This window comes from Chaetomium fimeti (genome assembly GCF_033439085.1).
Source record: "Chaetomium fimeti strain CBS 168.71 chromosome Unknown B0H64scaffold_3, whole genome shotgun sequence".
In the NCBI taxonomy this organism is placed as follows: Eukaryota; Fungi; Ascomycota; class Sordariomycetes; order Sordariales; family Chaetomiaceae; genus Chaetomium; species Chaetomium fimeti.
The window spans coordinates 3,864,839-3,888,137 of NW_026944331.1; the positions used below are offsets into that span (position 1 = coordinate 3,864,839).

A 23,299-nucleotide genomic window follows, 5' to 3' on the forward strand; every position below is an offset into this window, starting at 1 on the left:
CGCTTGCTGACTGACTTGCTTGCCTCCTAATTTTTTAGCTGGCCTAACTTCGTCCCGTAACTACCGAACTGACCTGCTGAACCCCCCAAAAAACAACCCTCTAGCGGGAGCTCCCGAGTGCCGAGATGCGAGCGCCCGAGGGCCGGTGGATCAGGCTCGCCGGATGCTTACCCACGACTCCCTGTTCCGCCGGGGGCGCGGGGATGGGGTTACCCTCGTCGGCGTCGCGGGCGACGCGCTCGTCGGCGGTGAGGTCATCGACGTCCTCGTCGTCCTCGAGAATCTTCGTGGGGACGTCGTGGTGTCCGTGTCCGTGCCCGAGGTGGTGGAGGAGGTACTGCTGAGAGGTTCGCTCAGGGGTCGTGGCCGTGGTGCTCGCGAAAGACATGCTAGTGCTGCTACGGTTGGGAATGAGATCCGGTGTGGGTGGGATGCTAGAGATGCGGCCGCTGTTGGGCCGGAGGAGAGTGACGCTGCTGCTATCGTCACCGACATCGGACGTGGCCGTCGAGGTGGATGTGGTGTTACCGTCATCGCTTTGTGCGACTGAGAGAGAACTCGCTCTCCTGCTTTTTGACAAGTCCCGAACCCTGGAAGCCGACGATGGCGGCCTCCCGAGCTCGGCGTCATGTGCGAGTTGCAGGCCCTCGACTGCGGCCTGGCATTGTTCCGAAATGTTGCGGATGATGTGCGCGATCGCGTCCGTCTTGTCCTTAAGGTGGCGATCGGCCACGTCGATGAACGTCTGTGTGGAGACGCGCCTGCTTGCGAGGGCGAGGTTCTTGATGAAGCGGGCGTCGTTCTCTTCCACACCTTCACCTACACTACTGTTAGCGATATCCGTATTCGGTGCCACGGGGCAGCATGTCCTACGCTCAGCGATCGCGGCAGCCTCAACCTCTTCCTGGGCGGCAAAGCCGGCCTCGATCTCTGCGGCAAGCTCGTCCGGAGACGTCAGTGTCTTGACGAGGTGCTCCATGTGGTGGTGCTGGCCCGATATCAAGCTGCGGAGGTGGAGCACGACGCGGCGGGCTTCGTCGCGTTGGCGGACGATGGTCACGTTTGTATGCTGCAGAGCGTTCAGCTCCTTCCTGTTCCTCTTGCGCTCCCTCTCGAGCTCTTCGGCAATCTCCTGCTGAAGAACAAGCGCCTCGAGGGCGTCGTCGCGCTGCTTCTCAGTGCCGGCAAGTCGGACCGAAAGCCTGGCGGAATCGTCCTTCTGCTGGTCGAGAAGGCTAGCCAGCCGGCGGTTCTCGCGCTTGTGGCCTTCAATCTTGGTTTTGAGGTCTTGAGTCTCCTTGGTAAGGGTGTCGGCAAAGGCCTGGAATTTGAGGAACTGTATCTCCGTCAGCAAACTTGGCCCCCGATCTTGTCGTTCTTCTGCACCCACCTGCTGCTTCCAGCTCTCCAACTCTTCGTTGAGGTAGTTGTTCCGCTTGGTAACCTTGTTGAGCTCGGTGTCCAGCCGGCCCTTGAGGTTGATGAAATCTTGCCAAGCCTCGAGGGCGTCTCTGGAGTACTGGTTCCGCTCGCGAACAATCTCGTTAAGATGCCTCATCGAGACCTTGGTCATCAGGGGCTTCTTGACAGACCCGCTAAAGACAGCCTTAAGCCCGGTGTTGCGGCCCTACAGAACCAGTGTTAGCGTCAAATCCAACGCTACTAGCACTAGCCATTACGACTCACCATCTTTTCGCAGACATGGTCCATGACAGCCATGACAGCATCCTGGTTCCACCACTCTGGATCCTGGATAGACTCGACTTCGCCTCGCATGACAATGATTTGGCCAGCAGGAACCAGCTTCCCTCCGCCATAAGCCGAACGAAGATGCGGGGGCACACCGGAGGGCCTGACATCACTGTTCAATGCCTGGGTGAGTCTCGCCACGAACTTGTTACGCTGTCGCTCCTGGAGAGCGTCCGGCGGGTCCGAGGTGAGGACGAAGTTGCGGTCAAGGTCGATGACCAGAGCATCGGAGGGCGCCGAGAACAGCGACCTGCACTCGGCCGTGATACCCAGAATGTACGGGCCGGGCTCCTCAACGAGGTCCTTGGCATGGCGCGCATGCACCACGGGCACGTAGAGGCCGCTCCACTCATAGACACGGACGCAAAGCCGGACCGCCTCGGCGGCCATTGTCAGCATGGCGGGGTAGTGACTGACGAAGATGATGCGGCGAGTGGGGGAGATGGCCGCCTCGACGACGCCGACGATGTTAGGGATGGACAAGCAGCAGAACAATGGCCACATGGCGAAGTTCTGGAAGCCGGTCGACAAGGCCGGGAACTGGTAGCAGAGCGCGTAGTCCTTCATATCGATCCGTACCAGATCGTTCAGACGCGGTGCCGGGAAGCTCAGAATGCGGGATACCTCCTCGGCGTGGAAAAGGTTAGTAGCCTTGTTCCAATGAATCCACATGCCGCGAAGATAATCGCCCAGAAGGTTGTAGAGCGGGTAGCGGGACAGAAAGGACAAGCAGTAGGGAATCCAATACTGCTCCTCCTGGTTGTCGTAGAAGTCGGGCTCTGTCCGCTTCCTAAGTTCGCGGATGGTCTCGGCTCGCTTCTCATCGGCGCGCGACCAAACACGCAGGCAGATACCGTAGAGTGTGTGAGACGAGTCTTGCTGGAGGACAAAGGCATGGTGAACGCAGTGCGGCTGGCTGCGTCCGGTGCAGATCTCGACGTCGTGAGGGAAGCATGCCTACGGACAGTCAGTCAAACCGGTTTCAGTGAGAGAGGGGAGTTCCTAGACAGCATACCCTCATCGCAGAGTGAAGAGCCCTCGCGATATCATTGTCCTGCTCCAACCTGGGACTGCTCCCTAGAATCTCGGGAAGCCAGAACTGGGGAACGGCGCCCTTCATGTGCCCGATCTTGCCCTGCGCGGGCGCGGGGGCCTTGACCCATTGCGAAGGCTCCCGGCCGACGCCGCAGACCATGTAAGCATGCGTGAGTGTCTTGGGCGTTGCTTGTTGGGACTTCATATTTAGCGACGACGGAATCGGCTGCGTGATGCGGGAATGGAGGGATGAGGTCCGGCTGGGAATTATGAGGTTGCTGTCGGCCTCGCGGGTGACGGGACGGGCGTCTCGGTCGCTGGTCCGCGGGCGAGTGAAGGAAGCGTGGGCGCTAAGTGAAGGCGGCATTTTGGCTTTCTGGGTGCCACCTGGCAACCGGTGAGCTTGACTTGTCGGATGATTTTGTGAACGACAGTTGAAGACCGCTGGTGGCAGCTGGAGGGGTTTCGATAGTTAGCGGCGACCTGCTGGTCTGATGCCAGTCCCGTTCGTGAAAAGACACGGACGGCGGCAGGCTGCAGCGGTGATCGTCCGCTTCGTCAGGTAGGGAGGTAAACAGGCTCCGGGCGTGTTTCGTTGTTTCAACCCGAGGAAGACGAAGAAGATGTGAAAGCAGGGCGACTGCAGTCATGTAACTGATTGCTGCAACCTCCGAGGGGCCTGCGCGAACAAAGCGTGCCTCGCGATCACCTGAGACAAGACGACGGCGCCGGGGAGAGGCCAAGCTCAGACAGGCTCGCTGTTGATGCTCTCGTACCCACGCGCTGCCGGGTTGTCCCTAGGAGGAAGGGAACGAACACGGAATTGGGCGGGAGAGCTTCCTGCGGTCTTCACAAAAGGCAGATCGAGGAGGAAGAAAAGACTCGGGCGTGAGTTAAGGGACCGAGCGCCATGTACAGACAGAATAGGGAGGCCAAAACGAGCGACGGGAGTGCAGGTGGCCCAGGCGTTGGTGGCCAGAATTTGAGATGTGATGAGAAAGCAAGAGCAAATGAGGGCACTTGAAGTGCGCCGCGCTCAGCGGGACGGATTCGCCAATTCGCTGCAAGGTCCAGAAGCAAAAGGCAGGCTGCAGCTGCAGGTCCAACTGCAGCCAAGCGGGCAGTTTTGGGCAATTGGGGCCGGCCACTGCGAAGCTGGGAAATAAGGTGGAGGCGCTAAACCACGCTGAGCCGGCAGGGTTTCCTCGTCAGGGGCAGGAGCAAGGGCGCGAACAAGGAGCCCGCGCGCCAAGACATTAAACTTGCACGGGCATGCCTGGGTATTCTGTACCTCAACCTCGGAATCTCGGCTGTGGGGGTTCTGCGTCAAGCTCAGAAGGAATCGTGGGAATGCCCGCAAACTGGAACCCAGGCGATCCGAAAAATTGAAGTCACGAGTACTTCGTACATCGCTTCTTGATTCTTGGCCCCACTCCTTCCTCAAACGCGCGACCTGGAAACTTCCAAGGTTCACCTCCCTTCCACCACGAACCATTCGGAATTCATGGGAACATTTCTTCAGTGGACCACTCCCTGTACAACCACTCCAAAACAAATCCCGCTTGTGCATTGGATGAAGCATTTGCTGATTGTCCGTTCGTGCTTGACAGGTTGATGATCTGTTGTCGCGGGTCACTGCATGCGCGTTTCTCGGGCTGCTCAAAGCTTGCTATTGGATTGGAAGGACAGGATAAACAGCACGCAGCTGGAACCCGGAATTTGCGGTTTTTACAGCGTTGCAATGGGATACCTCCCGAATGCGACGGGAGCTCACGAGGTGGGATTGCATTTTGGCCGACCTCAGGGGCTTCATTGAAAAGCACGACTTCGCGATGCCGCCCTTGCACAACGCCACGCCCTCGAGAAACAACTGCCTCTCTCCCGCTCCGTTGAGCCGATCTGTCGGGTCAAGCGAAAGCCTTAGGCTTCGTCTGAGCTTCTCTGTAGTTTTTGTTCACCGTTATTTTGTCTCAGAGAAGACGAGAGGCGGGCGGCTTTCCGGCTTTCCCATCCTCTCAGGAAACAATCCGAGGAAGCGGCGCGCACAGGCATCGCGGTGCGGAGTCGCGTTTGACGAGCCCGGCCACAATGTCCCAAAATGGGAATGGTGAAGAGCGATCGGCACCCAGCAGCAAGGCCCTCGCCCAGCCGGCAGTGTCAAACGGATTTTCTGCAGAACAGTGGTTTCCTTCTTCTCTCCGCCGTGGAAAAGGGGAAGAAACATGGAAGCCAAAATTCTCGGGATGCGAGATTTCACCAGGCAAGGATCCCCCACCGCTTATTGTGAACCTGGTTCAGGGCCCAGGGCCTCAATCAGCCCAGCTGTGAAGCCGAGAGCAGAAGGACGTGAGGCCATGGACTGCGGATGTGGGCGTACACAATAACTCTAGGTAAGGTAGGTCGTTATCGCATAGTGCGTTTCAATTGCTCGGCGGCATGAACAAAAGGTTTGTTGAGGTGAAACACGCCGCGTCAAGCAACCGCGGGAGATGTGACCGCTGCCGTTCGTCGCAGACCCTTCCGCTGCATGGCACCAAGGGTCCTCTCCCGCTGTTTGCGAAGGAACCGCACTCCGCTGTGGGGACCCGGCCCCAGCTGCACACAGACTGTTTCCGGACTGTTTATCAATTGGTCGGTCGGTCGATCAAAAAACACGACATCAATACATCGACTCCGAATGCTGTGCAGATGCAATGGCACTTGAATGGCAACCGATCGATGAACTCCCGTTCGCTCAACCACCGGCCACAAAACGCAGGTAACCTGCAGCCTGTGGCAGCAGAACCGGTCACACAACGAGACCGATTCGAGGCCAAGCTCCTCTCGAACGTCGGTGTCGTCTTGCGTTAAGCGTGAAGTCGAAAGGGGAGCTGTGTCTCATCCGTTGAATGGGGCCTGACATAACTAACGTTATACGGACATGCTGCCAGCAAGGGACCGCTGACACTGATCAGCAGACAGTAGCAATGCAAGTCATTGACGCATCAAAACCCTAATTCTAATGTATTCTTTGCATTGATGTGTTGCCAGTGGATCAATCCTTCACCCTTTAGCAAGAGACATGGTTGTCGTGGAACTGCAGTGACTGGATTAAGAGTCCCTCGTGTCTCGTGGAGCCCTCTCTCGGTTGAAAACAGGAACTCATCACATGGTTTTGGCCTCTTTTGGGTCAGGGGCGAGACCTATTCGCGAGGGAAGTGGGACTTCCAGCGTGTTTTCATGGATTTACAATGTATGAATATACATGTTATACTTGCGAGGAGCTTCCGATACCAACCAGAAGATGGAGATGGGCATTTGTTCTCCACGCCGCAACGCACGAGAGGGTCGGGACCCTCACCGCCGTTGTCGTCGAGCGAAGTCATTAATGGGGTGTTCACTCACGTGACATCGCACCATCCACGCGCCCCGATTACGTTCCCCTCCCTGTCGTTGAGGCGCGCCCTTGTTCTGACATCAACCGCGTCTGATTGAACTCTCCCACTTCACGAAGACTTTCATCTTCGTCAGACTACAAGACAAACACGTCTCTCTCCACTGATTGTCTTGTGTTTGGACCTCACCCTAAACTCCAGCGCCGAAGACATCGAGTGGCAAATCTCAAAAGCGCTTCAAACCTAGGACGAGGACATGATGACGGCCACCACAACCTCCAAAACTACCACAACCAAAACCACCACCACCACAACCACCAAGCCCACCCACCCCTCCAAAACCATGACCCCCTCCAAGCTGTCCAAAACCCCCCTCCCGCCGCCCCTCCTCGCCTCAGCGCGTGGCACCCCCTTCGAGCGGGCCGTGTGGCAACTCACCTACCAAATCCCCGCAGGCTGCTTCAGCACATACGCACTGCTAGCAGCACACCTCAAGTCGTCCCCGCGGGCCGTCGGCAACGCGCTGCGGCGCAACCCCTTCGCGCCCGAGATCCCCTGGTACGTCCACCCTCCCTACACCCACCACCACCTCCAACCTCAACGTCAAGCGTATACACGCCCAGAGAGCCGCACCGCTAACTAACCAACCACCGCCCATAGCCACCGGGTAATAGCCACAGGCGGCACGCTGGGCGGGTTCAAGGGCAAGATTGGGCGGCGCGACGGGGAGGGCATCACGCTGGCCGAGAAGCGGGCGCTGCTCCGCAAGGAGGGCGTCAAGCTGGAGGGGGACGCCGACAAGGTGCGGGTGTTGGGGACGGCGTTTCGGGGGTTCGTCTGATTCCTTGTGTGTTCTTGTTCTTCTTTTGCTGTGGCTACGCAAGGTTGGTTGTGGGTTGGGGGTCGCTCTTCGTTTACTCAGGCTTGGTTCAATGGGGGGGCGGGGATAGGCGTTGGTTGGGTTAGGTTGGACGTTACGTTTATTGATTGAGAGGGTTGAGCGTGGTTGCATTACGTTGGTTGGTGCTTTGGTTAGTAAAGAACAAATGGGCGGTACAATCATGGAGAGTCGTCGTGGATGCCGTGATCGTCGTGATCCAAGCTCTAGTAGAACAGCAGGATACATAATTTCACCACCAGAAAAAAGGACCGAGTTGGCCACGATATTATCAATTGGCCCCCAATGATACTTCCCGTAGCCCCCGGTTGACCCGCGCACCAGACCTCCTCGCAAAACCGCCGTTGCATCCCGAACGCCAAAGTATCTCGTCTCGTTTTGTCTCGGTTGATGCCCAAGTCATATGCTCCCCTTAATGCTCCGGGACAGCCGCCGCCCTCAAAATAGGCAAAGACCGAGCCCATATTTCCCCTAATGTACAAACAGTGCTAGCTTTCCACCACCCGCGTGGCCCAAAAGCAACGAAAATTTCATGTGATAAATAAAAGCATATGCGCTTTTAGAACGCCAGTGATGAGTGCAGTGACGAAACCCCCCGGCAAACCCAAGATGCGAGACAAGATCAAGCGAGAAATCGATTCTGCGTGCGTGCAGATCACCCCGAAAACGGTTGGATGTGAAGACTACTGGGCCTCGATACCGCCACGGCGGCCGCGCTGGGGCATGCCACCGCGCTGGCCACCACGACCGCGGCCGCGGCCCTCACCACGGAAACCACCGCGGCCACGGTAACCGCCGCGGCCGCGCCAGCCACCGCCCTCACGCTGGCCGCGGTTGCGGCCCGGCACGGACTGGAAACCGTCGTCCGCGGGAGCGGCGGGGGTGGTTTCGGCCTCGGGGTGGTCGTCAGCCCACGATTGGGAGGGCGCGGCGGAGGTGGCGGCGGGACCGGTCTCCGTCTCGCTAGCCTCGCGCGGGATCTTGACGTCCACCCACTCCTGGGACGTGGACAGCTCGTTGCCCGTGTCCCACTGGCTCTCTCCGGCCGCGTTCGCAGCCTCGTCGGCAACCTCGGCGTTGCTGGGGGGAGCGCTGCTCGAGGACCCGTCCGCGTGGCCGTTGACTAGTGCGGTGGCGGAACCGTCGTCGACCTCGGTCAGGCCGGCATTAGCGACGGTCGGGTCGGTTTCCGGGTCCTGCTTGGACTCGACGGCAGCCTCGGGGTCGGCCGACTGTTGGGCGGTCTCGGTCTGCGTGAACGGAGTGGCGTGCGCAATCGCAGCCTTCTTAACCTGGGCGACTTGGGAACGGTCAGTAACTGGTTGCGCCGTGAAAAAGAGCAGGCCTGGATCCACTTACAGGTCGTCTGCAGCGCCTCTTCGGAAGTGCTCAGGGTGGGCTCGTCCGCGCCCTGCACCAGCTTTAGCATGGTGGCAACGGCATTCTCGTCGCCCGAGTAGATGTGCAGCAGGACACCCTCGAGCGCCATGCTCTCGTCTGAGGTGCTGTCGGGATCATCCGTACGACGGGCCGCAGCAAGGCTCAGAAACTGAGAGAGGTTCAGGAGGTTGCTACGAAGAGTCGCGTTGGCATCCGCCTCCGCCTTCTTTGTGACCTCAGCGACAGCGTCCGCCTTCGCCTTCTCGAACTTCTCCGTCAGAGCCTTCTCTTGTTCCGCGAGACGGGCCCGGTGTTCCTGGTCCACCTTCTTGTGTTGGGCAAGCTGCTCCTCGAACTGGAACAGCTGGGCCTGGAGGGTCGGCTTCTTAAGGTGGGCAGCCTTCTGGTCGGCATTGATAATCTTGGAGGCTATGAGCTCGTCGAGTGATTTGTCGCTGTGCTCGGCGATGATGGCATCAACCTTTGCAGTGTTGGTCTGAATGGTGATGCTGTCAGCGAGGATCGGCGCCGCTACCCAACCCCGTCCAACTTACGATTTTCTTCGTAACATTACGAATACTCCTGCGAAATCGGTCAGTCACCTGAAAATTCCCCAATGAGCTGTGGCAGGCTTACTTTTGGAGGTCGCGAATATAGGCGTTGTCCGACTCATTTTGAGCCTCGCTGGCGGCGACGGAGCCGGCGACTTCCGGGGTTGCGGCAGCAGGTGCGGGGGACTCGGTGCGCTCCGCCTTCGCCTTCTTCTTCCTGGCGGACTTGGACTCGACCGGAGCTGGGGGGTTCTGGATGTCGGAAGCCGCCATTTTTGGGTTTGTAGAAAAGGTTGAACGTAAATCGTGTTACGCTCAAGAATCGGGTTTGAGACCGTGTTTTTGTTGACGTAGTCGACCAAGTTTTTTGGTTCACTCGAGATGACGTTGGGGTTGCGGGAGCAAAAGTACGACTAACACTGGTAATAAACCTAATCACCAGGGTTTAGGGCAGAATTGAATCAGTCGATGGTGGAAAGATGCGAATTCTGTCGGGTGGGAAGTGTTGGTTGGGAAATTTTTGGGGCCGAGAGATGCTTCCTCTCCCACAACAACGCTGGTGGCCCAAACGATGGACGGTGCCACATCGGGACACCAGCTGCCCCTCGGCGATTGGCCACAAAGTCTAGGTAACAGGCAGTGAAGGTCAGCCGGAATGGAACAGAACCAGCCGGAACAAACATTCGCAGTGCACGCAATTTATTATGGATATAGGCCTCCGAGGTGGAAACGGAGGGCTGAGCCTCGTCTCTGTCATTTGTTTGTCTCTTTCCACAAAGCTCGAGTTAGAATATCCGATGTTTCCCGTTTGCATCGTAAGGCAGCATCTTTTTGAGGTTACCTCCCCACACCACATAGTGCGTGTAGAAAGTTTGATGTCGCGTGCCCCAGCTGAACTCGATCGGTCTCCACATTCGCCAGGGAACTGCGCCAGCGGCGCAGGACAAGCTTCGTTCATCCAGATCTCGCCCCGGCGTCTTCGGCCGGCCTCGCGAGCTGGGTTGTTGTTTACGGCCGGGGCCATTGTTTCGCTAACTTCGTCATATCCCCATATTCCAGCTATCTCATCCCCTAAACTTGGCAAGCGAGTCCTAGACGATGAGCGCGTGAGATGTGGTCGTTGCGAGTCTGTGCTTACCACTGTGGCCTTCTTCACACTCCGGGCCGTGATGCCTCGCTCTCCGCCTTGCTTGGCCTCAATTGCGGCCTCTTTCATGAGTCTGGGACATTGTCAGCCAGCACGTCGGTGGCGCATCTATATTGCTCTTACGTTTGCATAAAAAGCATGTAGTCCAGGAACATCTGGGTTCCATCGCGATCCGTTAGAACCTCCCTGGTGACGGTTCGGGGTTGGGGTTATGGTACGTACCATGACATCAGCGTTCTTGCTCACGTTACAATTCGAGTGAGCTTTGACAATCTTCTTGACCGTCGCGCGGGGGTATAGTTTCTGACCAGCCATCCTGCTTATTTTAGAATGTGATGGTCCGCTCGCTGGACAACTCGAGAGCAGCAGCTCGAATGGTTGAGTGTTTGGCCGCGTCGTTTGCCGATGGTTGAGCTTCGTTTGTTGACTTGGGACGCTTTCGGCGCAGCGGCCAATCGGAGAATGGCCGAAACTGCCTCATTATGGTCTGTGCGTTGAGAGAGAGACACTTTACAGGGTTAGGGTTGATACCGTCGCGATTGAGAGAGCCTCGCTCTGTCCAAAAAAACCGATACACCAAAAGTACAGCGAGCTATCTTGGTGCGGTCCTTCTCGGCCAAACCAAACCCAAATTCAACAAAAAGAAGTGCAATAGAATCTCTGGGTGTTGCTCTATTCATTTCTGCAGTATCGTTTGTTTACGCTTTTAAATGGCCTACCCACAGCTTGTTTGGAACTGATGTGTTCGTGAAGGGGACTTGCAGGTGGACCCACCGAAAGTCGGTTTTGGTGTATCGGTTTTTTTGTCCACAGGGAGAGAGCTTCGCAAATGCCCCGCCAAAGGTGGTGGAGCTTCCTCCAACGCCCAAATCCCAAGTTCAGCGCCGGAGTTGACGAGACAATCACATCTTGGTTTCCCCTGTCCCTACAACAAAATAAAACAAGATGATGAGCCGACGGATGGTAGGATCAAAGCTGTATTTTAACGACCAAAATCCCGGCTAACAGCGTGCTGTGCAGTTGACGAAAGAGGAGGAGGATGCCATGGGCGACGAGGTCGAAGTTCGCCGCGAAGACCAGGACAAAATCAACAAGTTCAGCCGCCTACACCAACACGAACTCTCAATAGAAGAGGAGTTGAAGACAAAGAATGTGGGCATTGGCGGAAAACCCCAGCCCGGCCAGAGCACAGCTAACTCCCGGCGCAGAAAGAGAAGGAAGAGCTCGATGACATCACGAACGAGCTGGAGCTTGCCGACGAGGACGATACCGTACCGTGAGTTCCGCCGACATCGACTACGATGCAGAACTTTGGCTGAACCGGTGACAGGTACAAAATCGGGGATGCCTTCTTTCACCTCCCACTCCCACAAGCTCAGGAAATGCTCGAACAATCGACAACGAGGCTAGACGAGGAGATTGGGGAACTCGAGGACAAAATGGGCACCATCCGGGAACAAATGACGCAACTGAAGGTGGACCTATACGCAAGATTCGGGAAAACTATCAACCTCGAAACATGATATTACACCAGTCGACCGTCCTCTGCCGTGTGAGAAGTGGTATCTGGTGGAACACAAACGGCAACAGGCCTACAGGGCACGGTCTCCCGAGACAAGTATCCCCCAACAAAGGATTGACGGGAGGAAATGCATGCAGCCGAACGCAACGGGCCATTTTTGAGCCTTCAATTTCGGACACAGCTAGCAGGTGGGCCCGTCAGCATTGGCATAATCGGAAGAGCAGTAGTGCACCCAAGCACCGCCTACAGCAACTTGGGGGGTCGGAATCGTGTCTGCGGCCTTATTAACCCAATCTAGTTCTGATAGAAGCTATTCTGACTCGCATTTCTCGAAGTCCCCGCTGATCCACCCCTTGTAGAGTCTACACCTAGCCCGGCACACACACGGATTATCCTCAGCTTCTCGGCCAGGGTTCTTTGCGTCGTCCAAACCCACAAGGAATCCAGGATCTGGTCCGCCTGCCTCTCTAGTTGCCCATTAGCCTTTCCGTGCGTGTCTCCATCGCCGAGGTGAGAAAGATATACCGGTAAGGTCGTTGATCTTCTGGGGGGCGTCGGTGAGGGGGTTGGAGCCAATAAACCAGAAGAGGGGAGCGAGTTCGTTTGTGGGCCACTGGCTAAGTCCGCTGAACCTCCTCCGTACAGAGATGTTGATCACCCTGTGGAATCCGTCACCGTTAGCTGAGCAACAAAAGGGGAAGTCTCAGGGCGTCGGACATGATGTTATCCTCGCGGTCGCTCTCTGGTCGCTCCATAATAGGCACCGTGACCAGTGGTGTGATTGAGTGAAAGGTGGTGACAATCGCGAGGACGGTGTTGGATCGCGAGGTGACGGGTTGGGTAAGTAGTGGAAGAGGTAATGGAACAAACCCGAGACAGCCCACCCTTTTGGCTCCCGATTGTTCGAGCCCTCCACACACCGCAAAGGCTATGGCAGTTCAGATAGATTTGATGTCTGAGTTCGCCACCTCCATCCATAGTCGCAAGGCACTTTACCGGACCGGGTGATGTCTTTTTACTCATATCAATGACGCCGCTCGCACACCGAATGATCAGTAGTTGACACCGCAGTATATTCATCTTTGCGTAATAACTTACTCATGATATAAAATTGCAAAAATAACATGAATTAAGTACTATCTAGGTCGGGACTGGGTGTATCTTTCGAATTCATGTCCGTCATGTTGACAATCTTCGTGTTAGACAAGAAGTGGTCCCCGACCATCACCTATCCTCAGGGGAAACCAGCCTTCCTCCCTCTCCACATCATCTGACTTCCTCTGCCCCTTTTCTCAAAGCCCACCTCACCTTCCAATCTCCCCGGAACGACACCGCCAACAAAACGGTGAAAGGGGCCGTTACCACAGCAACAGCATGAAAGGCCGGTGTGTCCAGGGTTAGGGCTGTCCTCCTCTGCAAAGTCCGCCCCACCATCCCGCAGCACCACCATGAATGTCTGGAACCGAACCCACTCACTGCCTTGAGCTACCGAACTCGTCACGTCACGGTATCGCGTCTGGATGAAACAACCCCCCTCCTCCCCACAGTAGAGTGAGACAACAACCACGATGGCCTCCCAGCAGCAACGCTCGGCCTCGGTGGCGGGCACGAGAGAAAAGACATACTTTGAGCAGCAGAGGGAGGAGTTGGTGGGGGAGATTGCCATGGTGAGTGAGCACGCAGCCAATAAACCACCAAAAAAAAAATGAAAATGAAGAGTGGTTGCTGACAGGCTTCCAGAGCTTTGAGCATGTGCTCGCCAACATCAACAAGCTGAACCGGTCGCTCGAGGCCGTTATCGCCGTGAGTTGATAACCCTTGACTGATGTGGGGCGAGACGTGTGTGCGGTGGTGGTGTCTGACAGAGTATATATAGGTGGGCAACGAGTTCTCGTCCGTCGAGGCGCTGTGGTCGCAGTTCGAGAATGTCATGGCCAAGGAGGAGCCCGAAGAGGACAGGGGAAAACAGGAAGAGCGGGGCGATAGCCAGGAAGAAGCCGATCGAGTGAAGGTGGAGGGAAGCGAGTGATATGGGAAAGGTGGAGTAGACTGGTATGCATTATGAGAAACGGCGCGAGAAAAATCATGCTACGGGGAGAAGACATGTCGGTTTAGTGATACCCAATACGTTCGGCTAGTCAAGAGAGACATTGGATCAGTTCACAGTGCACATGAAAAGACTGCATGTGGAAGTTTGCTTCTTATATTCCATAGCCCTATCCCTAATCAACAAACAACAAGACGGGAAATCCTTTGCCGCGCCATCACAATGCTCTCCTATCCCGATCCTGTACTCCATCGTCAAGAGTGCGAGTACAGTCGGACTCGAAAGAGCCTCCCCTGCAAAGAGCCCAGCAAGCTCTCATTCCCATCCCGTTCACCCATCCATCCGTCCATCCCTCATGGGTATCGATCCCTTCTAAAACCCTATAGCAGTTTCACGAAGAGAAGGTATACTCCAGTAATACATCAGTTTCCAGTATCCATAGCCAACCCGTCGACATCATCCATCATCCATCCACCACCCGACCCCACACCTGGAGAAGAAGAAAATATGACGGCAGTAAACAGAGAGTAATAACAAAAAAATCCCGAAAGTCAGTCGCTTGCTTTGCATGCCTTGCCGTTGCCATCGGTCAGGTCGTGACAGAAAGGGAAACAAAAAAAGGGAAAACGAGGTGCCGGAAAAATGAGGACTCGGAAAAGAAATCAACAACAGCGCATGTCGTGTCGGCATCATGCATGCAGTTAGTAAAGGTCGTCAGCACTCCTCTTCCCCTGGAGCCATCTCTACCTGCTTCCTCCTCTTCCCGGACGCCTCCACCTCCTTACACCAGCGCGCACTTTCTCTTCTTCTTCTTAACAACCGGAATTTGCACGCCGTCGCTCCCAAACGTTATCCCACCGCCACTGCTCTTACTCCCACCGCCGAACCCGTTGATAGTGGTACTCCCCTTTCTCCCGAGTCCACTAGCTGTCGGAGACATGGGTCCGCCGTTGGCAGTAGCCTCAGCCTCGAGTATCTTGCGGTCGTTGGCCACGACTGTCAAGATGGCGCGCTCGAAGATCTCCTCGACGCCCTTCATCTCCTTGCTGCTGCATTCCATGTACTGAGCGCCCATCTTCTTGGCGACTGCTAGCCCCTGCTCCGCCGTCACCGGCGTAAGACCCTGCGTCTTGAGCATGTCGATGCACGTCTTTTTGTGGCGGAGATCGGACTTGAGCCCGACTAGGATGAGAGGGGTATAGGGGCAAAAGTGCAGGACTTCAGGGTACCACTGTGAAATATGAATGTTAGTTCGTTGTTGCAGGACGTGAGGCTGAATGGAAATAAAAACGTACCTTGTCCATTACGTTCTCGAGCGAGTTCGGGCAGTCGATGGCGAAGCACACAAAAATGAGGTCGGTTTCGGGGTAGGAGAGCGGGCGTAGTCGGTCGTACTCCTCTTGCCCGGCGGTATCCCAGAGCGCAAGTTCCACGGTCTTGCCGGTGGGAGGGTGTGTTGGGTAGGTGATGTAGTTTTCGAAGACGGTAGGTACATATTTCTGTCAAGGTCGGTCAGTATTTTGAAACACCTAATTTGCAAAGTTCAAGCAAAAAAAGAGTAGAGTCGGTGTGTATGCCACCGATGATTGCGTGTACACACCTCTGGGAAGTATCCTTGGCTGTAGCTGATAAGCAAACAGGTCTTGCCGCAACCGCCGTCGCCGACCACAACAATCTTCTTGGAGTACGCTGGCCCTTCGGTCATGGCGGTGCCCGAGGATTCCCGGCCGGTAGAGGCGCTCATCATTGTGCTGACGGTCCCGTCACTGGACCTGGTGCCGCGAGTGTCTCGCCGTTGCGAGTCGGGCCTCCGCGAGGCGTTGCTGTCTGCTCTCTCGTGTATGTAGGTCGAGTTGCGGTATTGGTAAGATGCCATGGTGTGGATGGCAGTTGGTTGTGTCGGATTGTTTTAGCCGTGGAATGTTGGGACAAGCCACTGATGCTAGCGGCGCTGCCTTGCCTGCTTTGTTGAGCAAAAGAAACCTCAAAAGAAAATGCACCTAATTGCAATGCAAAATGCTGGTCTCGTCTGCCCCGCCCCGCCCAGGTGAGGTGATGGCTTTTTCAGATATGGAATCAATCCGGAGTGTGATGATGCGAGAGATGATGCAGGTTGTTGACTCGAGGGTATTTTTTCTGCGGGTGATGCGTTGGTCAACAAGGGATCGCCTGTGTGGGCGACAAGAGAGCGGAAGCTGCGACCTGCGGGAAGTAAACGGTTGGCTAAGCAACCATCCATTGGGCCTTCCTGCGGTCGGTTTGATGACACAACCGCGGGGCCAAAACTGGCAGGGGTCCCACCGCAGCTCCGCGCAGACCTGACGGGCAGGTGTAAACACCTCATGCACTTCCCGGATTCCGATGCCCCGGTTTCTAGATTTTACTCCTGCGCCATGGCCATTATGTGAGACTGTTTCTATTTTCTGTGCTGCGATGTTGGGCCTTCATAGGTTTTTTGGGCTTTGTTTATCTCTCTCTCGGGGCAGGCAATCACCGACAAGCGCCAGCCCTACGCCAGGTCACTGCCACACCGCCCAGACCCCGCTGTGGAGTTTTTTTCAGCTGCCTTGTTCGCCGTGGCTAGTGCGTTTTCGGGCGTTGCTCAGTTAAAATGGGGGGTCATCATTTCCGCTTCCTTTGCAACCCCCAACCTGGAAGTTTCTTTCAACGTGTTTGGCGCGTTTCCGAGGTCCAAGAAAACCTCCGTCCTCTCACCACCAAATCCAAGATTTTGCGGCGAGCTCTGTCCTCAGATGACGAAAGCTTAAGCCTGCAGCTACCTAATCCAGTGCAATCGGGATTACATTGGGCTTTTCGTTTGCCGCTGGGACCGTTTGCAGAATTTTCAAGTGAAGTTTCTTCCATCACCCCGCGGACCCCAGACGAACCGACCCGGTGATGTCGGACAGCAAGTACATCACGCTCGTCTCGGGCGATGGCTTCGAGTTTGTCGTTCTGCGCGAGGCAGCTCTAGTCAGCCCGACTATCAAGGGCATGCTGCGGAGCCCCTTCGTCGAGGCGCAAACAGGTCGCTGCACCTTTCCCGAGTTCAAGTAGGTCACCCCTCTTCACCCCCACGTCACCTGTCACTGCAATGATGACAACTACACTGCTGTGTTCCCGCCGATAGACCGCCAGCCCTGGCGATGTCAAACTCATCGACAGGGCCAGGTCCGGGCTGCATGAGCGTCATCTACACTTGATCTGACCGCACAGCTTCGCTCCCGCTGTCCCGTCGCTCCTCGAGGTCATCGAGAGCAGCTGCTAACCGGACCCCAGTGCCATTATACTTGAAAAGGTGGTCGACTACTTCCACTACTGGCACCGCAACCAAGACAAGGAGGATGTGCCCGACATGGAGATTCCTGTCGAGATGTGCCTGGAGCTGCTAATGGCGGCCAACTATTTCAACCTCGACGCGAAGCCCACGCCGAGAGACTAAGATGGGCAGCATCTGAGCTCAACTCTCTATTTCTAGCCTGAGCATCCACGAAGCGTTTGCATCAATAGCGTTGGCAGGGTACGGTATGGTATAGTTGGGATTTGGCGTTCCGGGAAACAGCCGTCACGGATGGCGTGGCACGGCATAGAAAGGTCATCTGAGGCTTAATCTGAGACTAGCAAAAGTCCCCTCGTTGAACAGAATGATGTTGGCGTTCCATAGCGCCTCGTGTGCTGCAGCATCGTCTTCATGCTTGCACTCCCCCATCTTAGCATATGCGTCTGGCCTCTGTTTCTCCCGTGGGCCCGACGTCTAAAATAGATGGAAGATGGACACCGTCCTCGACGATCTGCTTGGCTCATGACATCCGTTGAGTTCACGCTTTATTACAGAGGATATATCACATGAAAGAAAACAAATCCATTCAATTTGCGTTAAGCATACCTTGCCTGACTAAACCGCCTATTTTACTTTGCAACTGGGACTAAACAAATAACGATTGCCGCCCTCCCTTACACCCTCTTCAGCGACGAGACCGAAACGATGAGATAGCAATCAACCCCTCCCGCGGCCCCTACCGCCCCATCCCCTCCCACCACCACCACCACTGCCCCGTCCTCTTCCCCCCCTACCCCCTCTCCCCCTCCCACCCCTACCATACCCACCGCGTCCACCACCGCGTCCACGTCCGCCGCCATACTCAACCGGCGCGGGCCCCATCTCCCGCCTGACCTTCCTCTCCGTCTCGCTAGCATCCCAGTAGTTGACCACATCCAGCATCTCGCAAAACGCTGCCGTCTGCGGGCTGGTCCACTCGAGCGGCTGCTCGTCGACCACCTCGGCGTCGACGCCGGGCCGGTGGGCGGGGGCGGTGACGGCAAAGTTGTCGGGCACGTCGAGGCGGTCCTGCGCGACGACGTGCTCCTCCACCCACTCCCGCTGCTCCTCGATGAGGGCCAGGTAGTGGGCCTCGCCCTCGTCGGGCGGGGTGGTGGCGGTGCGGTCGCCGATCTTGAGCAGCGGGTGGAAGGCGCGCAGGATGGAGAGCCATTCGGGGTCGTACTGGAGGTGCAGCTTGGCCGGGCGCGGGGTGTCGGTGGGGATCTCCATGAGCTGGAGGAACTTGCGGCCGGGGAGGCACTTGTCCAGGGCGAGGAAGCGTGTCGTCGTGTTGGTGATGCCCTCGGGCACTGGTTGGCCTGGGGTGGGGCGGGTGGAGGAGACGCGGGCGGGTCGGGCGAAGGCCTCCGGGAGTTGGGAGCGTAGGGCTTCCGTCTCGTCTATGGTATCTTCGATGGAAGGCTGCGCGGCGTCCTCATCGGCGGCATCCTCACCAGCGGGCTGTGATTCAGTGGGGCGTTTGGCGACTGTTGCTGCTGCTGCTGTTATCCCCGGGAAGTCGTCTCCGTAGTCGAGGTCGAGGTCGATTTCATCAGGGTTGGCATTTATAATCGGCCTAGGGGCTGCTTGGACGGTTTCCTCGGTCTCCTGTCCTTTCTCTGGCTGCTTGAATTGCTTGATGGCGGCAAACTTGCAGTGCAAATGCGCCGAGAACCAGAAGGGTGGACGCAGCCTATCCAAGACATACTCGGCAGCCGGATTCCCCAGCGAGCCATCGCGCGACTCGCGTTCAAAGTCAGGCTTCATCTGGAACAGGCGCTTCTTGTTGCCATGCTTCTCGATCGCCCGGGGCCAGTCATGGCTGATGCCGATATCCACTTGAGTGCGGAGCTGCAGCAGCTTGCGCACGTCAATCTCGCGCACGTGGTAAAAGCTCTTGACATCGTCGGCGTTGAAGGGTAGCCGCTCGTGATGCTGCTTTTTATAGTCAAAGCCCTTCCAGATGCCGCTCATGCCGGCGATGCGCAGCGGGCCCAGGCGGAGCACGTTGGCCGCGCCCATGTAGTAGATGTTGGGGGCTACCCAACCACCGTAGTAGAGCTCCCAAAGATGGGATGACGCCTCATGGTTGCCGGCCACAAAAATGGTCAGGTAGGGGGCCTTGCGAGATCCGCTATAGTACTCGTGAAAGTCGGCGAGTTCGCGGTACTTTGCTGGCACCGACATGGCGTTGAGGTCGGCGGCGTTGCGGACAGCCTGGAAATCTCCGCCGATGATGAGCAGGTCGACTCCATCCCACTCGCGCTCCTTGCATGACCTTTCTACGGCGGCGTAGATGGCATTGAGAGTACCGTGTCCCTAAGTATGGTTAGCAGATAGTCACGAATCGTTGGGAGGGGGCATACATACACAACCCTCAACCGCAATGCGGACGCCGTTTGTCTCAAGCGCGCCGCTTGACATCTTGAGTCGCGGATGAGCCTTTTGGCGACTTCTTTGGAAATAGTAGCGCTTAGGTACCAAAACGTTCTCGAAGATGTGCGACCGTGATGACAGCAAGAATTGTTTGGAGTTGGTGGTGATGATTGTGGTCGTTGAAGAAACAAGTCGTTTAAATTTTGATGTTGTGATTGTGATTGGAACAGCCATCGCCCGCAACCCCCTTTCAGCACACAACCGCCATCAATCGACAAGTTTCCTTTGTTCTGACTCACGCCGACGACCACAAAGCCCCTTGCTCTTTCCAATCGGGCGCATTCCGCGTCCGGTTTCGAAGTTTGCACCTGCCTCGCAATCAATGCCAGATGTGCAAGCCAAGTGCGCCACATGCGAAAAAGGCGCCTGCCGTTTGCAGTCAATTACAGAGTCTCCCTAAATCTTCCGGGTCCGCTTCAGCACGGGCACGGCTTAAACCGGGAACCTACAACCAAACCCAGAGCTACCTGTCTAATTATTGTTTGCGTCGCCGCGTATAAAGAAAAGCACCATGGCCGCCGTCCGGAAAGGGATTTCCTCCTGTCCATGGTATGTCAAAGAGACATGTCTACGGCGGCAATCCCTCCTCCACCCACCGAGGATTGAACTTTGGTCTTCAAGCTGACTGAACTCACACCACTTAATAAAAACACCATCGATATTGATGGATCCCACCAAAATGTCACTATTCGAACACTTCACCTTCAAATGGCTCCGCTGGCGCCGCCCAACCGGGCCCCTCCAGTCCCTCCCGGACGGCGTCGACCGATTGTTCGTCGAAACCCCCGGTGGCAACATCGAGGTGCTTTATGCCCGCCCAACATCGCCGCTTCCCGACCCCGACGCCCCACCCCTCTTCTTTGTCCACGGCGGCATGGGCGGCGCCTGGGTCTGGCTGGAGTACATGCAGTTCTTCGCGGCCCGCGGGATCCCCTGCTACGCCGTCTCCATGCGCGGCCATGGCGGCAGTTACTACCCGTCGTACCTGCGCATGGTGTACGCGACGACCAAGCGCATGCTCGCCGATGATGTGCTGGCCGGGCTGCGCTGGGTGCAGGAGCGCGAGGGCGGTAGGGAGGTTGTGCTTGTCGGGCACTCGAGCGGCGGCGGGTTGGCGCAGTTTATCTTGTCGGAAAAGGAGGCGAGGGTGAGGGCTCTCGTGCTGGTGGCGGCGGTACCTGGCTTTGGGTCGTGAGTTTAGCTCAAACCTCCGTGTGAGATGACTTCTAACGTCCGGTGACAGCGATCGCGTCTACCAGAACTGGAAGAATCTGGATCCTTGGTTCATCCCAAGGATGATATTCCACCTCTGGCACCCCAACTCGCCGCTATCCCACCCGGCACTGACACGGAGAGCATTCTTCAGCAATGAGCAGACTGATGATTACGTTGAGGCATTCCAGGACAGGGCTAGCCCTTACGAAAGCTTGGTCTGGGCGTTGGGCATGACCAAGCCCTTCATAAACCAGCGGAATGTGCTCTCACAGCTCAGCGGCTGGGGCAGCGGTCAGAGGGTTCTGGTTCTGAGTGGCAAGTTGGACAAGATAATGACGCTACCCATCATGGAAGACCTCGCGCGCACGTATCGTACGACCTCGAGCAGCATGATTCAACAGAAACAGCTGCAGGGTGAGGATGTCGAGGTCATTCCCCTGTCCGGGGAGGGAGGTCAGGACAACAATGGTCATGGTGTGAGGTATTGCGTCGTCCCGAAAGCCGGGCATCACCTACAAAACGATGTGACCTGGGAGGTTGGTGCGAGAAAGCTGTTGGCTTTCTATGGGCAACTGTGACGGTCAGTGACGCGAGGTGAGGCGTAGGGAGGATATCCCACCTTACACGTTGACAGAAACATCTCTCCTTTGGATACTTGGGCGTTTGGGCTGATACCAGGGCTCCATTGCAAAGCTATAACAGATCTGTAGGTATGTCGCAATGCAAAGATCAGTTCATAGGTTCGTCTCGTACCTTACAATAGCATATTTCTACTGCATCAAAGCAGAGCAAGTCCCTGCCGCCTATCTTCCGTTGATACGTCGATGACACTAGATGTCAAGGTCACTAGCCTGATGTGACATGTGAATATGTAGAACCTAGGTCTATACGCAAGGCCGACGCACCGTCCTACAAGTCTCCTCGTCGCCAGCAACCAAGGAATTACGCCTTGCTTTAGAGCGACGCTGCTGGTTTTCGCAAATTGCAAGAGAGTCTCGCAGTCCGGCCAGGTCCATACACGCTTATAGCCAAGAATGTGAGCCCCCCTTAACCCCGTTAACCAGGAGGTGTGGCAGTTATGAACTGGGTCAAGCTTCAAGGGCATTGCTTAATGGCGTTTTATACCATCTGTTCGATACCTTGTACCGTCGGTTTAGACTGAATCGTTATCAAGTAACCCGGATCACAACCGTTCTCGACTCATAGGCGTGGTAGTTTGAAGTAGACAAGATGAAGAGCGTGATGAGTTCCGACTCTCCTCCCTGGCCATCCAACCCGAGTGAGGGTACATCTACACCGGTGGGCATGGGTCACCAGAGTCGTGATCTTTCCTTTAAACACGACGTCAACGGTGGTGAGCACATTTCGTTCACCGAGTCCTACTCGCATCCCAAGTGCTCCGATGAAGAGGATACCCTTTTTGGGCTATACGATTTACGCTTGAGAAGTAACAGTTACTTCCGTTGTCTCGGCCCTTCTTCAGTTCCCTTGCATATTTACACGTTTACCCACCCCGGGGCTGGACAGCGATGTCTCCGCCCGATGTTACTCCTCTATCAGGATAGTTCTGGGAGTTCTCGGCGTTTGCTAGGGAGACTTGACCAGAAAACCGTTGCCGAAAACCTCAGAGCTGGTCCAGATATTGAGCCGAGTGGTTTTAAGAGGCGCAGTGTGATCTGTTGGGTGACACCTATAAGGATCACCGTGCTATTGCATGCCGAGATATATCAAGGGAGCAACACGACAGCCGCAGCCACTTTGTACTCTGGAACGCTTGAATGGTGCGCTTCAACTGCGCAGGATTATCCCGAATATCGGCAATTGGTACATACAACCGATCAAAGGGCTATATCATGAACGCCCTGCTCAAAGACAAAGTGACAGTCTGAAGACGAAGAAACCACACCAGTTAGTCACGCCGAAAGGTTCACTAGTTCCGAGGTCCGCATGTGCTAAACTCTCCCCTCGCAACAAAAGTAACAACGACCCTGGTAAGCCTCGGTGTTTCTTGAGCACCCAACCCCCATCACATTCCGACCTCCTCCTCGATACGACGCCGTTCGTTCCGAGAACAGCTGTGCATTCGTCCCTGGAGGATGCTGTACCCAGAAGTCCAATGGGTTAGCCGTGTTGGGAAGCTATAATACCTATCTTATAACCGGTAACGCCATACTCGGCCCTACTAAGCATATGTAAGCTTGCTAACTGCAATCGACTCGGTAAAGTCGCTTTCGGTAGCGACGCGACAAGCACCATGTCACCATGCCTCGGTCTGCAGGGAATCGAACGGCTTCGTTCCTCCTCTCGGCAAACGAGAATTACCGACCGAGGTCCTCCAGCGTAGGGGTCCCGACCCGGGGCTTTTGAAGATGATCCCGGGAGGGGCCGCATACGCGGCTCCGGTACCAACATTCGGTAGTCTCGGAGAATGAGCCGGGATCACCCAGCCCGGGTGCTTTGCATGCCGCCTCCGCCGTTGAGGGTATGAAGTCGGGGGAGTGGCCAGCTGGGGTATAACGAGAAGCCGACACCCCGCGTGGATTAGGGGTGGAAACGACAACCACGGTGATGGACCTGGGCTTTGCAAAAAGCGCCATCTGTCCCTGAAGATGCGACTCGGGGG

The 23,299-nt window shown here is 56.2% G+C and overlaps 10 protein-coding genes across 10 annotated transcripts; 5 read left to right on the forward strand and 5 right to left on the reverse strand.

Annotated features, from left to right (window-relative positions):
* Positions 1-100: 100 nt before the first annotated feature.
* B0H64DRAFT_318854 (AEX-3 domain-containing protein) lies at positions 101-2,989 on the reverse strand (the record flags this gene model as incomplete). Its single annotated transcript, XM_062800410.1, has 5 exons — positions 101-819; positions 874-1,336; positions 1,391-1,627; positions 1,687-2,706; positions 2,765-2,989. The coding sequence occupies 5 exons, from the start codon at positions 2,987-2,989 to the stop codon at positions 101-103; spliced, it is 2,664 nt and encodes an 887-aa protein (XP_062661381.1).
* A 3,219-nt stretch (positions 2,990-6,208) lies between these two features.
* Positions 6,209-7,377, forward strand: B0H64DRAFT_473913 (6-O-methylguanine DNA methyltransferase). Its single transcript, XM_062808022.1, has 2 exons — positions 6,209-6,716; positions 6,819-7,377. The coding sequence occupies exons 1-2, from the start codon at positions 6,415-6,417 to the stop codon at positions 6,997-6,999; spliced, it is 483 nt and encodes a 160-aa protein (XP_062661382.1). The 5' UTR covers positions 6,209-6,414; the 3' UTR covers positions 7,000-7,377.
* B0H64DRAFT_431712 (uncharacterized protein) lies at positions 7,313-9,633 on the reverse strand. Its single transcript, XM_062805982.1, has 4 exons — positions 9,073-9,633; positions 8,991-9,018; positions 8,416-8,932; positions 7,313-8,356 (listed from the first exon to the last, which is right to left on the reverse strand). The coding sequence occupies exons 1-4, from the start codon at positions 9,258-9,260 to the stop codon at positions 7,740-7,742; spliced, it is 1,350 nt and encodes a 449-aa protein (XP_062661383.1). The 5' UTR covers positions 9,261-9,633; the 3' UTR covers positions 7,313-7,739.
* A 25-nt stretch (positions 9,634-9,658) lies between these two features.
* Positions 9,659-10,645, reverse strand: B0H64DRAFT_393273 (uncharacterized protein). Its single transcript, XM_062803624.1, has 4 exons — positions 10,357-10,645; positions 10,258-10,289; positions 10,126-10,207; positions 9,659-10,078 (listed from the first exon to the last, which is right to left on the reverse strand). Exons 1-4 carry the CDS (start codon positions 10,447-10,449, stop codon positions 10,052-10,054), a joined length of 234 nt encoding a protein of 77 aa, XP_062661384.1. The 5' UTR covers positions 10,450-10,645; the 3' UTR covers positions 9,659-10,051.
* A 434-nt stretch (positions 10,646-11,079) lies between these two features.
* B0H64DRAFT_373162 (Prefoldin subunit-domain-containing protein) lies at positions 11,080-11,657 on the forward strand (the record flags this gene model as incomplete). Its single annotated transcript, XM_062802270.1, has 4 exons — positions 11,080-11,097; positions 11,155-11,286; positions 11,343-11,410; positions 11,465-11,657. 4 exons carry the CDS (start codon positions 11,080-11,082, stop codon positions 11,655-11,657), a joined length of 411 nt encoding a protein of 136 aa, XP_062661385.1.
* A 1,460-nt stretch (positions 11,658-13,117) lies between these two features.
* B0H64DRAFT_393280 (DASH complex subunit Dad1-domain-containing protein) lies at positions 13,118-13,912 on the forward strand. The gene is made up of 3 exons (XM_062803626.1): positions 13,118-13,323; positions 13,397-13,459; positions 13,533-13,912. Exons 1-3 carry the CDS (start codon positions 13,225-13,227, stop codon positions 13,683-13,685), a joined length of 315 nt encoding a protein of 104 aa, XP_062661386.1. The 5' UTR covers positions 13,118-13,224; the 3' UTR covers positions 13,686-13,912.
* A 447-nt stretch (positions 13,913-14,359) lies between these two features.
* B0H64DRAFT_133066 (P-loop containing nucleoside triphosphate hydrolase protein) lies at positions 14,360-15,912 on the reverse strand. The gene is made up of 3 exons (XM_062798159.1): positions 15,304-15,912; positions 14,999-15,202; positions 14,360-14,934 (listed from the first exon to the last, which is right to left on the reverse strand). Exons 1-3 carry the CDS (start codon positions 15,577-15,579, stop codon positions 14,485-14,487), a joined length of 930 nt encoding a protein of 309 aa, XP_062661387.1. The 5' UTR covers positions 15,580-15,912; the 3' UTR covers positions 14,360-14,484.
* Positions 15,913-16,457: 545 nt separating this feature from the next.
* B0H64DRAFT_133087 (BTB/POZ protein) lies at positions 16,458-17,227 on the forward strand. Its single transcript, XM_062798160.1, has 2 exons — positions 16,458-16,756; positions 16,983-17,227. Exons 1-2 carry the CDS (start codon positions 16,602-16,604, stop codon positions 17,143-17,145), a joined length of 318 nt encoding a protein of 105 aa, XP_062661388.1. The 5' UTR covers positions 16,458-16,601; the 3' UTR covers positions 17,146-17,227.
* Positions 17,228-17,657: 430 nt separating this feature from the next.
* On the reverse strand, positions 17,658-19,449 carry B0H64DRAFT_441300 (lariat debranching enzyme, C-terminal domain-containing protein; the record flags this gene model as incomplete). Its single annotated transcript, XM_062806559.1, has 3 exons — positions 17,658-17,719; positions 17,802-19,344; positions 19,396-19,449. The coding sequence occupies 3 exons, from the start codon at positions 19,447-19,449 to the stop codon at positions 17,658-17,660; spliced, it is 1,659 nt and encodes a 552-aa protein (XP_062661389.1).
* A 691-nt stretch (positions 19,450-20,140) lies between these two features.
* On the forward strand, positions 20,141-21,254 carry B0H64DRAFT_441301 (Alpha/Beta hydrolase protein; the record flags this gene model as incomplete). Its single annotated transcript, XM_062806560.1, has 2 exons — positions 20,141-20,652; positions 20,705-21,254. The coding sequence occupies 2 exons, from the start codon at positions 20,141-20,143 to the stop codon at positions 21,252-21,254; spliced, it is 1,062 nt and encodes a 353-aa protein (XP_062661390.1).
* Positions 21,255-23,299: the final 2,045 nt, after the last annotated feature.